This window comes from Vipera berus (genome assembly GCF_964194415.1).
Source record: "Vipera berus genome assembly, chromosome: 1".
NCBI lineage: Eukaryota > Metazoa > Chordata > Lepidosauria > Squamata > Viperidae > Vipera > Vipera berus.
In genome coordinates this window covers 85,531,593-85,548,363 of record NC_138202.1, presented here as the reverse complement: position 1 = coordinate 85,548,363, position 16,771 = coordinate 85,531,593, and the positions used below count along the sequence as shown (strand labels likewise).

General features: G+C 40.9%; 1 protein-coding gene across 1 annotated transcript in view; it reads right to left on the bottom strand.

The window, feature by feature from the left end:
- Positions 1–16,771, bottom strand: part of ABTB2 (ankyrin repeat and BTB domain containing 2) — a 158,993-nt gene that overhangs the window by 44,087 nt on the left and 98,135 nt on the right. The window contains exons 2-3 of the mRNA XM_081341818.1: positions 6,578–6,724; positions 2,925–3,138 (exon numbers count right to left, since the gene is read on the bottom strand). Coding sequence (XP_081197944.1) covers positions 2,925–3,138; positions 6,578–6,724 — 361 coding nt within the window. The remainder of the gene's footprint in view (positions 1–2,924; positions 3,139–6,577; positions 6,725–16,771) is intronic.

Below are 16,771 nucleotides of genomic sequence, written 5' to 3'. Positions count from 1 at the left end.
CAGCATGATTATTATGTTTTTAAAAAGCTCATATTTTTCCCAAAGAGCTTTAGACACATGCTCTTATGTGGTTCTTCTGTCATTCACAATAACCCTGTTAAGTAAAACAGGCTGAGAGAGAGAGTATTTCATGGAAAGTTATTCTGTGGCTGGGTTTTCATAGTACATTAAACAAAAAGTAGATTCTTTGTTTTGCTTATTGGAAGAAGTCAACCTAGTAATTCATCCAAACAATTGTTTGATGATTAGTATTACATCTGAATTCAGAAGTCATGGCTTAGTCTGCAAAGCATGGCTTAAACCTGCAAACTAGGTCTTCGTGGGATGTGTGAAATTCACGATCGAATGGGGCTTTGAAGCTTAATCTCCCAAATTTTATTTGGCCCTTTTTATTACGATAACGTCCTGGTTTTTAGTAAAACTTATGAACATTTTAACATAGAATGTTCATTTCTAATATAAAGGATAGTTAAGGAAAGTATCTGGGAATCAATGTGGTAACAATTAAATCGCATAATAAAAACTGGGCTTCATATATTTAGTCACATACATTTATTTTCTCAAACTGACACTGCACGTTCGGGCACTAAAGGGTGTATGAGTGTGTGTAGCAAGGAAGAGGAAAGGTTAGGAAGAAGGTAAGAAGTCCACAGAAATGGTTTTACAGGCAGACAGGAAGGATCTGGAATAGGGTGAAAAGGAGGAGACTAAAATAAAAGAAAGACCAGAAGAAGAGAGCTAAGGACCTCTTCTGCCTGCTCTCCTAAACTTTAGTAGCAACCCTGTCTGAAATACTAAAAAAAAAAACAAAGGTTGAAGAGAATTTGATGAAAAACCAACTGAAAGCAGGCAAGTTCTCACCAAATTAATCAAAAGCAGTCTTGAGCTTCTGAAAGGTTTCAGGATCTGAAATCCAATACCCTTGCAGAGTGCCAGATTAGGGAAGCTTGTTCTAATGCTCACCAGTTAAAATAACGACAGGAATGCTTTTTGCAAAAGTGTGCATCACCTTTCCTGCTGTTTAAAATGACTGTATTCAGCAGGCATCTTAAAAAAAAACATAGCACAGCTGATCTTTGGTGTTTTCTTGCTTTAAAACTGAGGATTTTTTTCCCCTTAGGTCTGCAATGCCTTCAAAAGGATATTTCATAAGCTCAATGAGGCACAATGGAGTAATGCAGAATTTGCAGCTGATTTAGCACTAAAAGTTTTTTTTTTTAAAGGCTGGATCTTGTAGCCTTGCCAAGATAGAGTAAGTGAATCAGTGCCTTTATGCAGCATGCTGCGGGTCTGGCATACTCAGAAATAACCTCAATTTACTTTTTCCTCTTGCTGGAAATAAACAAACAGAAATCTGTGTATATAGTATCCTCTGCAGTATATATCCCACTGGCCACATTAAATGGAAAGCACTGGATTTATTGTGAAAAAGCACACTTTTTAAAAGGCTGGTTAGATTTTTCTTCAGGGCAGCCTTGTCTGTCTGAATCTGTTACCTTCCAGCTTGCATTTACCTATGTGTGTATTTGAGCTTAAAACTTATATTGTATCAGAAAGGACTTTATATTTGGATGAGAAATGGATCTGAATCAATGGTGGGATTCAGCCGATTCACACCACTTTGGCAGAACCAGTAGCTATTTTTTTTGTTGCCTAGGCCCAGAATGGACTTCCAGAAGCGGCATCCACACAGAGAACTGGTTGTTCACATATTTGAATCCCACCACTGATCTGTATGTGCAAATTTCTAGTGTGCACCAGGGAGCCAAGAACACCAGAAAAAGGAAAAAAAAGGAACATTATTGATCCATTCCTCGGAAGTCGAACAGTGGCCATATTCACTCTCGTTTGCGCCTGTTCAAGCAGCATTAGTAGAATTAATGTTTTGAAACAGTGCTTTATAAGACACCCACAATTATATTACACTCTATCTACTGAATCAGTGTCTATCTGTATATATTTTAGCATTGCTTTAAAGATTCTCAATATTAAGTTTATTAAAAACAACCAATATTTTTGCAGAATATATATTGATTTTGGAATATTCTAGAGACACAGTTTGAAAAAAAACACAAATTAAGCCTTTTCCTCTTTCTGTCACGTCCATATAGAAAAGGAATTTTTCAAGGAAGCTTAAAATCTAATATTTGTATCTCAAATCTGCTTAGATCAACAACTCTCAATGGTATGCAAAAAGGAAAAATTAGAAATTAGACGCGGCCAATGAGCAGTTATCAAAATTGTAACAAATACCGAATCTGCGAAAATATCCTAATTTTTTTTATGATCCACAAAGTTTTCTTATAAAAATATAAGCTATTTGTGCTCTTTAAAAATTTGCTAGGAACTATGGGAATTAAAATTGAACATGTCTGGAACAGAGAAACAAACATTTTTTAAAAAAATCCCTGGAACACTGGAAAATAAAACTTCTGTTCTCTCCGGCCTTTAATACTCTAGTTCCAGTTCCAACATGTTAGCCAAGTTAAGAAAATGTCCTGGCTGAGCTACAGAAATCACTGGTGAAGGCTGATTCTGTGGAATTTACAGGAGCAAACTAGACTTAAAATGCTCTTCAAAATGAAGCTCTGTTAACTTGAAAAGTTATTTTGAAGCATGAACAGGAATGTTAGGTATAGGTCTGTGGCCTAACTGGTTGGGTTGGCAATATATCTGAACTACGATTGTATCATTGTTATAGAACTGTAATGTATCACTTTAACTATGTAATGCATTGCATCATAACTTCTAATGATTGGCCAGCGTTGTTTCCTACGACCATAAGAGGGAGCTAGAGACATAGCTTCTCTCTCTCTGTTACGTTCACTCTCACTTGCTGTTACTTGCTGTTTAACGTGGTTTGTGGGTTTGCTACTGTTTTGCTAAACCTGTAGAACTGCTCATCCTTGTCAAGGAAGACCTACCGTTCATTACTCAAGGCCATCCTTGGTGGATCCAGGTTGGGGTTTTCCATGGATTCCATCTGAGGGCAGCGTAGAAAGTAGTAAAGGGTATGGAGGGCATCAGGGGACCAGGTGATGGTTGGCTGCTGTTGTCTGGTTTGCCGAACAGGGCTCATGCCAGGACGAAGGGTAGTCAAACACTGCATGTGGTGCATTGCTCGTGATACCAAATCACCTGGAAAGGGAATAGAGAGGGAAACAAAACCAGTTGCATTTTCAAACAGCATGATGATGTTTAACTTATTCAGGGCCTTTCGCCCTTGTTCGTTATAAGGTGAGAGGTTTATATATTCTGTTTCTGTTTGTTCTGAGACCCTTTGGAATGCAAACCGTGTTTTAAAACCTATACCCATGCTATTTACATTAATTTCAACTTCTTACGAGAATCTGGAAAGCCTGCTTTTTAATGCTGACGGTTGATGATTTTTTTTGGTACTATACATACAGTATTACATACATATTCAATGTTTTCTTGAATTCTGGTTTTTGTAAATGCTTATGTTTGTGCAAATGATTATTTCCTACCATGTCAACAGACACTGGCTAGTTCTTTCTAGAACAAGCTAGAAAGAGAAGTCAGCAGTAAATGGTGCTTTCTTTTTCTGGTTTATTTAGACAATATGACTTTGAACCACTGTCCATAGTTTGTTAAAGCGAATGAAAAGATACTATATCCTCTGAATATATAATATGCTCACTATAAGTTAAAGGTAAAGGTTCCCCCGCACATGCGTGCTAGTCGTTTCCAACTCTAGGGGCCGGTGGTAATCTCTGTTTCAAAGCCGAAGAGCCAGTGTTTGTCTGAGGACATCTCTGTGGTCATGTGGCCAGCATGACTAGACGCCAAAGGCGCACAGAACGCTGTTACCTTCCCACCATAGTGGTCCCTATTTTTCTACTTGCATTTTTTACGTGCTTTCGAACTGCTAGGTTGGCAGAAGCTGGGACGAGTAACAGGCACTCACTACGCGGCACTCGGGATTTGACCAGCCAAACTGCCGATCTTCTGATCGACAAGCTCAGCGTCCTAACCCACTGAGCCACCGCGTCCTTTATACTCACTATACCATAGTTGATATTGGTCAATTTGTATTTCTTTGAAAACTGGTATGCACAGTGAGGTTTACAGAGCTAGGTATGATAACTCAACAAGCTTCTAGATTCAGAGTTAAAAGAGGAGAGGATTGCTAAGTTTAAGGACTTCAAAACTGATTCCTAAAAAGTCCTATAAATGTGAATGTTCATTTCTTACCATTGCAAAAAGGAAATTTGGGCCTTAGATCTAAATAGCAGGATGTTTAGTATTCACTGAAACATACTCCTTACTAGGGAGTAAAATGCACTGAACTTAATTAAGCCTGCAAATTTACCTGTTTAGGAGAGAAAAAGATTATAGATTTTTTTTAAAATAAAATTGTTTGACTAAGTATTCTATCTTAAAATGTGAATTACAATTTTCTGAGTCTTCTGTTAATATATAGTTAATACAAAAAGATGTATATCCTGTATAAAAAGAAATGGATTATTTTCTGTGTAAATTTGTAAAATCTTCTATAAAAGATGGATTCAAATTTTCAGGCAAGAGATTATATAAGATTTCATTAAAGGCAATCAGTGAACCTGCCAAATTACAAAGTGGGGAAAGAAAACTGTTTCTAATCATGGATTGATGCCATAAGAACATTCTTGCACTGCAGAATGTACTGTACAAATGTGTTGAGCCTTTTTCTTTTAAATAAAACCTCAAATTAATGCTGGTCATGAAATAAATGGTGAAACCTGTAAGGTATGGATTGATTTCTAATAGTCCCATTCAGATGATGATGATGATGATGATGATGATGATGATGATGATGATGATGATGATAAACAAGAGAAGAAATGCTAAGAGAAACGTTTTCTAGGGGAAAAATAATCTACAAAGCATCCTTTAAATAGAATACAGTACAAAGCATAGTTTACATTAATCAAAATATAAACAGACTTTCATAGCTTATTTTATATATAAATAGCTGTTAGAAGATTTATTTATTTATTTTGTTATTACTAACTGGCTCTTAGGCTGGAAATTTGTCCTTTTGGCATTTGAGTATGATTCATCCATTTGCCAAATTCATGGGCTCTAGGATGGATGTGGCATGTTAGCCAAATACTGGGGCCCACAAGTTCTCTGGAATTTCCAGCAGGAGTGGAAAACAATTTGCTCCTTCAAACATTAAGTGGGATGTAATATACGGCTGGCAAAGCAAGTGCAGCATAAACAGTTGCTACTTTCAGATGTCCATTTCAACCAGTTTGTTACTTATCAAAACAAGTGCAGTACTGTAGTGGTGCCAAAATAGGAGGCAGGCACTCACACATGTATACAGTTTCAGCATACAGTTGATAAAAATCATTAAACTTTTAAGTATCTCCAATTCTGTGAAATGAATGGATTCTTATCCATTGCTAGACTGCATATATGCTGTGATTTTCATTTTTAGCTTCAAAATCCTTGATAGCCTTGTACTCCTTTATGTCTTCTCTCCCTGCGATAATCCCTTTTTCTCTGCTTGGCATTGTTCTCTCTAATAACTTGATAAGGCAGTTCTTTCGTACATCTCACAAAGCGTAAGTTTCCCATAAATTCTCCGAAACATATTCCTTTTAAATGTATTGTTTTATCACAGAAAATAAAATACAAACAAGTAAAACAAACAAAACAAAAGCACACATTCAACCCTAACGACAGCAAAAAGGGGGAAAAAAATAGTGTACAAAAAAAGAGGAAAAAGTGGTCAGTTAAATGTGAAACACATTCCTGATCAAAACTACCCACAACAACAAAACTGAAAAGTACGTCATTGAAAGACATACTTCTCCTCATCTGCCTTGTCCCCATTTTCTTCCTCTTACTGAATGGCTTACTTCACCAGTTGACAGCACCTTGGCTAACTTCAGAAATTAGGTAGGATTGGCCTTGTTTAAAACTTGGAGGCACCTTCGAATTTAAGGGCTGTTAGCCACCCTGTGATGTTGAAACAGTATCACAGAGGAAGCGAACAGTAAATCTCTGCAGAACTGTTTAAAACAGGGGTCTTCAAATTTGGCCCTTTGACGACTTGTGGACTTCAACTCCCAGAATTCCTCAGCCAGGCATGCTGGCTGAGGGATTCTGGGAGTTGAAGTCCACAAGTCATCAAAGGGCCAAGTTTGAAGACCCCTGGTTTAAAACAACAACATATAGATCCAGAGTCTAGGAGGTGAGCTTCATCTGAAGGCATCCTTAGCTTTCCTTTTCTTCCCTTGCTTCCCACATATCAAATTTTAGATTCTAAATCCCTTGGAATAAGAAGATATTTAATGTATAAAGTACCATGTTTATTAATCCTGAATAAATGATGACAGCTTTAATAATCTGATGGGGCAGACGCTAATCTCTGTGTAACGCTGTGTTAAACCCTGAGGTATCCAATGAGAGGATCATATTTTCCTGAAAAACATCCTAAAACATATTTTGCAGTCTCAGTACAGGCCAAACAAAAATAAACTGCACAATATTTTCCCCTAATATTCATAGTGAAAGGTCCCATATGTATGTAAAATAATAACGTTTCAGCACTTATGTCGCTTACTCAATTCAGAGATGCTTCCAACGCAGGTTGCCAGGAGAGACTGTTCTAAAGTTCGAAGTTCTAGCTGGGCATAAGCATCAGCTCTTCCATTACTGCATATCGATCCATCGTTGTAAGGGCTGAAGTAGGCAGGCAGAGAAAGCACACCTTAAAAAGCCAGAGAAAACAGGCCTATTAGGAAACACTACAACAAAATAAATATATCTGTACTGAAAATGTAATGCAATTCTATATGACTTATATAGTACATGAAGACAGGCAGAGCAGTGTCTCTGAAGCTTAGCAACCCTTAGCCAGTGTGATACCCATGCTCATCTAACACACTCTTTCCAGCAAGCCACAACGCACATTAATGGGAAGTAAATTCAATGGACCAACTAATTAGTGTCCAAGTAATATATAATTAAGGGACGTGGTGGCTCAGTGGGCTAGGACACTGAGCTTGTCGATCAGAAGGTCGGCAGTTTGGTGGGTCGAATCCCGAGTGCTGCATAACAGAGTGAGCGCTTGTTACTTGTCCCAGCTTCTGCCAACCTAGCAGTTCAAAAGCATGTAAAAATGCAAGTAGAAAAATAGGGACCACTACAGTGGGAAGGTAACAGTGTTCCGTGCACCTTTGGCGTCTAGTCATGCTGGCCACATGACCATGGAGACGTCCTCGGACAAGCGGCTTTGAAATGGAGATGAGCACCGGCCCCTAGAGTTGGAAACGACTAGCACGCATGTGCAGGGGAACCTTTACCTTTACCTAATATATAATTATCAAAATCAAACGTGACACAGTCAAATAAGTAGATCAGACCCTCTGTATCTTGTTACGATTCCCTATCATTTAAGAATGATGGGAAGGACAAATCTATAACTAGAGATCTTCCGGAATCTTAACATTTGTAACTCTGAGTCTCATGATAACAATAAAACCATGGTTTTATGTTTATTAGGACTGTGCAGAGCATCTGAAGAGACACTCGGTGAAGCATATTAGCATAAGTGAAATATCCCTTTTCTAAGCAGAGAGGCAGTTGTAGTCCATTGAGATGCCTGGCACATCTGCAAGAGCTTTCCCGGATTACCTTTGCATTTGTGTTCATGTACCCACAAGACCTCTGCAACTGCCAGTGGATTCTGGCTCAACAGTTCAGTAAAGAGTGCTTTGTTTGGCCAACATGCTGCACAAAGCTCTTCTTTCAGTGCTTTGCACAGTTATTGAAATGTTTAATCTTTTACTTCTATTACAATTAAAAAATGGATTCTGAGTTTGCTAGTGCTGATACCTTTATGGAGACTTAATGGATTAGCTTTGTTTCATGCTTCTGAGTTTCTTCAAATAACTGAACTAGGATACTCTTTGCACTTTTCATTTGATTTTTGCTATTATTTAGCATTTAATTTTTTTGATCTTATATAGCCACCCATCTCACTTTCATGTAACTCTAGATCAGGCATGTCAAACTCGCGACGTCACATGACATCGCGCGACGTATCGGAACTTTTTCCCATTGCCGAAAATGGGATGGGCGCGGTTTCTCCGTGACGCTCCAGCCCGCAGGCCGGCAGTTTGACACCCCTGCTCTAGATATCTTATAAGAAAGCAAATAAAAACACAAAATATATAATATAAAACAAAAATAAAAAGACATAGCAACTGGACATGATCTAACCTAATATCCATACAACCAAGAGCAGACTCTAATTCATACCTACAGTCCCAAACTCAAATACAAACCAAGTTTTGAAGGCCTAATCAAAGGCCAACAGGGATGGGGCCAATCTAATCTCAGGGGCAATGATGTTCCAAAGAGTGGGTGCTACACAGAAAAGGCTCTCATTCTATGCCCCACCGGACAATACTCCCTATCTGATGGTATCCGATTGGACAGAATTGATAGAAACAATGGGGGGGGGGAGAATCCCATAATTACATATGTGTTATAATCCAATATGCTTAACTGTATATGTATATACCGTATATACTTGAGTATAAGCCGACTCGAGTATAAGCCGAGACCCCCAATTTCACCCCCAAAAACTGGAAAAAGTTGTTGACTCGAGTATAAGCCGATCTGCCGTTCTGCAAGCCTCCGCCGCCGCTGGAGGCTGGATCCGCGCTCTGCAAGCCTCTGCCGCCAGCAGAGGCTCGATCCGCCATTTTGCAAGCCTGAATACACAGGAATACCCTGTGTGGCCGCGGCTCTCGGGGAAGCCCTGGCTGTCCGCTTCCTCGCTCCACGCTGCCATTCGGGGCCCGCGCGTTCCCCGGGCAAATCGCGGCGCCCAGCAGGCGAGGAAACACGCCCGCTCCAGTCGCCCCCCCTTCCCTCAGGAGACGCAAAGCAAGTGACCGCCTGGAGCTTACCGAGGACTTGCACGCGGCCGAGGCTTCGGTGCTTCCAGGATCACGCGCACCTCTCCCAAGCCGCCGCCGTCCGGAGACCTGCCGAAGTTTGGGGAGGTTTGGGGAGGTGCGCGCGCACCTCCCCAAACCTCCCCAAACGTCGGCAGGTCTCCGGAACTCCTCGCCCTGCCTGCCTGCTTCTTTCCGCTGCGGAAAGAAGCAGACCTCCGCGCCCTGCCTGCCTGCTTCTTTCCGCAGCGGAAAGAAGCAGACCTCCGCGCCCTGCCTGCCTGCTTCTTTCCGCTGCGGAAAGAAGCAGGCTGGCAGGGCGCGGAGGTCTGCTTCTTTCCGCTGCGGAAAGAAGCAGGCAGGCAGGGCGCGGAGGTCTGCTTCTTTCCGCTGCGGAAAGAAGCAGGCAGGCAGGGCGCGGAGGTCTGCTTCTTTCCGCTGCGGAAAGAAGCAGGCAGGCAGGGCGCGGAGGTCTGCTTCTTTCCGCTGCGGAAAGAAGCAGGCAGGCAGGGCGCGGAGGTCTGCTTCTTTCCGCTGCGGAAAGAAGCAGGCAGGCAGGGCGCGGAGGTCTGCTTCTTTCCGCTGCGGAAAGAAGCAGGCAGGCAGGGCGCGGAGGTCTGCTTCTTTCCGCTGCGGAAAGAAGCAGGCAGGCAGGGCGCGGAGGTCTGCTTCTTTCCGCTGCGGAAAGAAGCAGGCAGGCAGGGCGCGGAGGTCTGCTTCTTTCCGCTGCGGAAAGAAGCAGGCAGGCAGGGCGCGGAGGTCTGCTTCTTTCCGCTGCGGAAAGAAGCAGGCAGGCAGGGCGCGGAGGTCTGCTTCTTTCCGCTGCGGAAAGAAAGAAGCAGGCTGGCAGGGCGCGGAGGTCTGCTTCTTTCCGCTGCGGAAAGAAAGAAGCAGGCTGGCAGGGCGCGGAGGTCTGCTTCTTTCCGCTGCGGAAAGAAGCAGGCAGGCAGGGCGCGGAGGTTTGCTTCTTTCCGCTGCGGAAAGAAGCAGGCAGGCAGGGCGCGGAGGTCTGCTTCTTTCCGCTGCGGAAAGAAGCAGGCAGGCAGGGCGCGGAGGTCTGCTTCTTTCCGCTGCGGAAAGAAGCAGGCAGGCAGGGCGCGGAGGTCTGCTTCTTTCCGCTGCGGAAAGAAGCAGGCAGGCAGGGCGCGGAGGTCTGCTTCTTTCCGCTGCGGAAAGAAGCAGGCAGGCAGGGCGCGGAGGTCTGCTTCTTTCCGCTGCGGAAAGAAGCAGGCAGGCAGGGCGCGGAGGTCTGCTTCTTTCCGCTGCGGAAAGAAGCAGGCAGGCAGGGCGCGGAGGTCTGCTTCTTTCCGCTGCGGAAAGAAAGAAGCAGGCTGGCAGGGCGCGGAGGTCTGCTTCTTTCCGCTGCGGAAAGAAAGAAGCAGGCAGGCAGGGCGCGGAGGTCTGCTTCTTTCCGCTGCGGAAAGAAGCAGGCAGGCAGGGCGCGGAGGTCTGCTTCTTTCCGCTGCGGAAAGAAGCAGGCAGGCAGGGCGCGGAGGTCTGCTTCTTTCCGCTGCGGAAAGAAGCAGGCAGGCAGGGCGCGGAGGTCTGCTTCTTTCCGCAGCGGAAAGAAGCAGGCAGGCAGGGCGCGGAGGTCTGCTTCTTTCCGCAGCGGAAAGAAGCAGGCAGGCAGGGCGCGGAGGTCCGGAGACCTGCCGACGTTTGGGGAGGTTTGGGGAGGTGCGCGTGCACCTCCCCAAACCTCCCCAAACTTCGGCAGGTCTCCGGACGGCGGTGGCTTGGGAGAGGTGCGCGCGATCCCGGAAGCACCAAAGCCTCGGCCGCGCACAAGTCCTCGGCAAGTTTTTTTTGTTGACTGGAGTATAAGCCGAAGTGGAATTTTTCAGCCCAAAAAGTGGGCTGAAAAATTCAGCTTATACTCAAGTATATACGGTAATTATTTATCATACATTTATAAGGCTGCCCAATGCATCAACAACTGGGGGTAGTATACATAATTAAAAACAAGGGTATCAAACATCAGAGAAAAAAATAAGTCATTTAGGTGGAACAAACATACATTAAATGTCTGTAATATCCCTCACAGAGGGAGCCCAAAACCTGGTGGCAAAAAAAGTCAGGGCTTCAGAACCTGTTTAAAATACGGCTGAGTCAAAGTCATGAAAATCTCAGATTTACAGATATAACGGGTGTTAACCTACTCTCTTCGTTAGGCTGTTGAGCCAACTTATTGCCGGCTCAGCTGAATTCAATAGAAATTGTTTTAAAGTATGCTTTACAATTGAAGTGATAAAACTGCAGAGTACACTAAAGATAAGACAAAGTGAAAAATGAACCCTGAACTTCTAATTACGTTATCATTCCTAGGTAACTATATATGCTCTACATATCTGTGCTTCATAATTTGCCCAAAGCTTAGGTGACACAGCTTCTATTTGGACCATTTACCCCTCGCAGAGAAAGCTGAAGTATTAGGAAGTATTAGGTGGAACACAGATTTGTAAGGGATCTACTTGTTTTTCATTCTGTCAATATGCAGAAGAGCTGCAATGGCTCCCTATCAGATTATTGGGTTATCAAATCACATCCTGCAAAAATATTAAATGACCAAAGTTATAATTGTACAAGTTACATGGATAACAATTCAGATTTCTGGCTTTTATCTGCAAACAGATAAGAGCATTGGTGACATCTATTGCTAGTTGCCAAAATGGGGGAGAAGTTCATTTGAAACCAGGTAAATAAAAATGAGCTGATTTATTTATTGACCGAGACTGAAGTTCAAAACACCAATTAGGGGCAGCAAAAAAAGGTCTAGTTTGTGGCTATAATTGTGCGTTGGTGCCCTAAGTAATAGAAATTATATTAACACCAGTTAATGGACCTCTTGCGTTAATTTTTTCACCCCTGGATTTGTTTGGATATCTGAAGTTTCTATTTTTTTTTCAAGAAAAAGCCATTCAAAAGTCTATCCTTAACAAACAAATGAAAAAAAGTACTAGTGTCAATCAGAAATGTATTCATAAATTATGCTAAATTGTTCTATAAAGGAATTTGTTGGCTAAAATACAGCACAGAATGAAATGTTCCTGAGGGCTGTAAACTGTGTTAGACTGTGGTTATTTTTATAACACATTTCATATACAGTCTAATGCCAGCAATGCTCTGTTATCTCTCACATCTCCTCTAAGGCCCACCGATTCTTGCTATACATGCATCGTTTAAATTGACAATTAACAAAGCAACATCTGTATACAGCATATTGTACATCTCTGTAATACCACCATCAAGAGTACATTGAGCAAAAATAGTTTCTGGCAGTTCCCAAAGCCTTTGAAATAGCAGTTGAGAATTAAGCATGTTTATTCTATCTTAATATAAGAAACCTGTTCATGAAACTCTTTTTACTAGCCTACTTAAAAGACATGCACACAGAGTGGAATTTAAGTCATTTAAAACAAAATGAAATGATTTAGCTAGCTGGAACATTTTTTTTAAAAGAAGTATTGCCTACAACATGATACTTTTTAAAACAGCCAGCAGTTTTTATTTTCCTAGCCAAAATCAGTTCAGCAGGAAGAAAAAAATGCCCCCCCTTTCATAATGTTCTTTCTTTTAACAGTACTATGCTCAGTTACTTGAAATAAATAACTTGAAATATAGTTGAGAGAAAATATTTGGTATTTTTGGAATCAGCAGTTTCATTTTAAGGGGCAAACAATGCGTATTTGCATTTAATTTTCAGTTTTGCAAAGTGTTTCTGCATGTGTGAACTGATAATTAGAGATTCAGAACAGATGCAAAGAGTGCATTTAATTTTTTCTTTCTATACTGTTGTCCTGATGAAAATCTCTTTCTTGAAGCTAATACATGGTAAAAACCCTACTGCTTATTCCTGAAAGTTATCACTATCTCCCAGAATTGGAAGGGACCTTGAAAGTCTTCTAATGATCCAACCTCCTGCTCAGTCAGGAGACACTATAACAAGGGTAGGCAACCTTGGCTCTTTTATGACTCGTGGACTTCAACTCTGGCTCAGGAATTCTGGGAGTTGAAGTCCACGAGTCATAAAAGAGCCAAGGTTGCCTACCCCTGCACTATACCATTCGGACAAACTTTTCTTGAAAAGCTCCAGTGATGGATCACTCACAAATTTTGGTGGCAAGCCATTCCACTGATTAATTATTCTCATTGTCAAGAAATTTCTCCTTAGTTCTAGGTTGCTTCTCCCCTTGATTCGTTTCCATTTGTTACTTCTTGTCCTTGAGTTAGGGTTAGGTTTATGCTTTGGAGAGTAGGCAACCCCCTCCTCTCTGTAACAGCCCCTGAAATATTGAAAGACTGCTATCGTATCACACACACACACCACACCCCAGGATTTCTTTTTGTTAGACTAGATATACTCAGTTCCTGCAACCATTCATCATATATTTTAGCCTTCAACCCCCAGGGGTTGGCAGGTGTTGTGAAGATGAGATATCTCTGCCCAGCTAACTGGGGATAAATGCAGAAAGCCTGGGGACAATCTGTGGTCTGCAGACCATGGACTGAATACTACTGTTCGTGCACAAGAATTACAAGAATTTTTCTGGACCCCAATAAGCCTTATAAACAGACTTAGAAAATTAAAACCAGGGGAAAATCAGAGAGAAGTACTTAATCAAGAAGTGTAATTGGCTGCTCAGAAAAAGAAAAATATACAATGTTGGGTGAATGAAAAAAATCCAAGGATTAGAGGGAATGTTGCAAAGATGGCCTTTGGAGAAAAGGCTAAGTCTTGGAGTCATTTTATGAACAGGTTTAGTAATTTGCTAATTCACACACAGCGGTCATTTTATGAGAAAATTTGCACTATTCTCAAATATATTTGCTTTAGTATTCCAAATGTATTCACCAGCCCTGAATAAGCCCTGTAGTTGATGAGATGGAGGTCAGACCATTGAGCAGAGACATTAGCCATGCAGTATCTGAGCATGTCTGTCAGCCTTTTTCCTAAGAAACAGCTCTGTAGGTCAGAAACAACACTTTGAATTGTACCTGACAGTATAACTAGCAGCCAATCAATATAACTACAGAGAGCTCTGAGGTTTGTCTTGGGTAACAATTATTCAACATTTTTACACCATCTGTAACTCTGTTCTGCAAAAGTCATCTACCCTACAGATTAATGTCAGCAAGAAAATACAGGTTTTAATAAATTCCTCATTAATTAAGTCTGCATAATCCAAACTTTCTCTCTATATCAGTGTTTCTCAACCTTGGCAGCTTTAAGATGTGTGGAATTCAACACCCAGAATTCCCCAACACACATCTTAAATCTGCCAAGAATGAGAGCCATTGCTTTATATCAGGCATGTCAAACTGCCAGCCTGCGGGCAGGATGTATCATACTGAAACCGCGCCCACCCCACTGCCGGCAATGGGAAAAAGTCACAATACACTGCGCGATGTCACATGATGTCACGAGTTTGACATGCCTGCTCTATGTAATGGCTTATGCAGGTTTCTCCCAGGCATCACATGACAGCGTGAACTCCCATTCTTGCTCCAACTCCTACCAATCTAGCAGTTTGAAAGCATGCAAACGCAAGTAGATGAATAGGTACCACTTTGGTGGGAAGGTAACAATATTCTATGCTGTTATAGTCATGCCAGCTACATGACCACAAAAACGTCTTTGGACAATGCTCCCTCAGCTAGGAAACAGAGATGAGCACTGCCCCCTAGAGATGGGCATGACCAGACAGGGGAAAGTTAGCACATATGTTGCTCCTTGGAATTCCGGTGTAGTCTTTAGGATTATTACTTGAAGGACAGTTGATACTCCTCAGTGTGGTGGATTCGCCTCCCAACTGTTTCTCTCAATGACCTATTTCTAAACCTGTTGATTATATTCAATTTGAAAATATTGGTACGTGTTCAATATTCTGGGTGAGAAGTGAGGGTGATCATTATATGCTGATATTTACAAGTGAGCTTTGGGTAGCGATATCTAACAGTGTGCAGGGTTTTTTTGTAGCAAGTAAAACATTCTAATCCAATTGAAAATTTAACTCCATTGTGGAATTTGGCCAAACCAACAAGAATGAAACCCTTATACAAAGCGTGCCAAAATATTTTAAGAGACCACAAATGTCAGAGCTTCCATTCATGTGCCTTTCACATCACACCAAAAGCGCATTGTCCTACTAGCCGATTCTGAAATACTGAAATACTAATTCAGTATTGTGTCCTGAGGCAGAAACCCCACCTGCTCATCAAACCCACTTCCTGGAGCTCACTCCTTCCTCCATGGGAATTCTCTCAAGCAAATACTTAAACTCTGGTAGATTTATGAATTCTGATTAAATCTCAGTCACAGTTAATCAAACCTTATAAAAATCTAAAAGTCCAAGCATTTCCTTAAACATTAACAATGACACTAATAGTATCAGGAGCAGTAGCAATTAACAAATAAACATACTACCTGGTATAATAACAAGTTATTACTGGTAGAATTTTCATGCAGCAATCAGAACTATATATTTTTTAAAAATTAGGAACATATTGCTTTCCCAACTGGAAACCTTGTTCTTTTTGCTGTTATTGGTACAACTTTCCAAAAGTCATACCAGCATAGCAAAGGACGCTGGAACTATAATTGAACCAAATGTAAGAGATCCTCCACATTTGCTATGTACAGAACTCAAGTTTATTTATGTAATGCAGCTTTAGTATGGAAATTTGGAAAAAGTGATTTGATCTTTGGTAAATGATATCTTGATTTTGATTCCTTTGTGTAAGTTCTTTAAATTTCTGAAAAATCAAATGACAATTACATTGATTACGACTTTTCAGTCAATTACATTTTGAATAATATCAAAGAAATGAATATGAGGATACAAAAGAGTGACAAAGAAAAGCTCCAGAATGCAATCAAATGTTTTCTATCTGTAAGTTTCAGAGCAGCTGTACTGACAATATACAGACTTTTCTGGGGGAAAAAAAGACCTAAGTGTTATAAATGGCTGTCTTGCCAGGTATGGGTCTGACTTGATTATGTAAACCATCTAAGATTGAAAAGAATGCTCTTTATGTTCTTTACTACATTTATTTTATATTGCCTTTTAGGCAATATAAACTCTATATGCATCTACTCATAAAAAAACCTCATTGACTTACATCCTAAATTGAAGACACATCTGCTCCTTAGGAAAAAAAAAGCCTTTCAATAAACCCAATCTTCTCTGTGAATAAAGGTTTCTTTATTAAATGGAACAGAATATTAACATCTACATTAGTGATAGTTTTCAATGGCATGTATTGAGGTATACCTTTTAGCTTTAAAACAGTGCTCATTTATTTTGGTTCCTCCTTTCAAGCAAGCGACAAATTTACTTATCAGGGAATTTCCAAATATTTTGAAGGTGTTATTGCTGTGTCTTTCACAAAATTTTTCAGACGTTTCCATTGTTACATTCTGATGTCTGCTCCTTGCTTTATCTGTCTTTATTTCTTTATTTAACTATCCAAAAGCAAATGAGCAAGCAGAAAATAATTACCCACTGTCTGTTGAGTGACAGCAATAACGGCTGCTCTTCTGAAGTGTATTTGGTTGTCCCATCCCTTCACATGTGTATGTAATGGCCCCTTCACCTTTACATTTCATGAATGTAAAACTATACTTGCAACTTCCTATTAACATATAGGATCATTTGTAAGACTGTTGCTTAGCTACTAAGTTAAGAGTTAAGATGTTGTGATGTTCCTCCCAAAGTTATGTAACTCCCTCATTACTATGAATACCGTCATAATCTGTTGTAAGAATGTAACAGAGAGTAACACAAGGATATTAAGCAATTCTTAAAGTTTTAACAAATGAGTCAACGATACAGGAAACAATTCAGCACAGA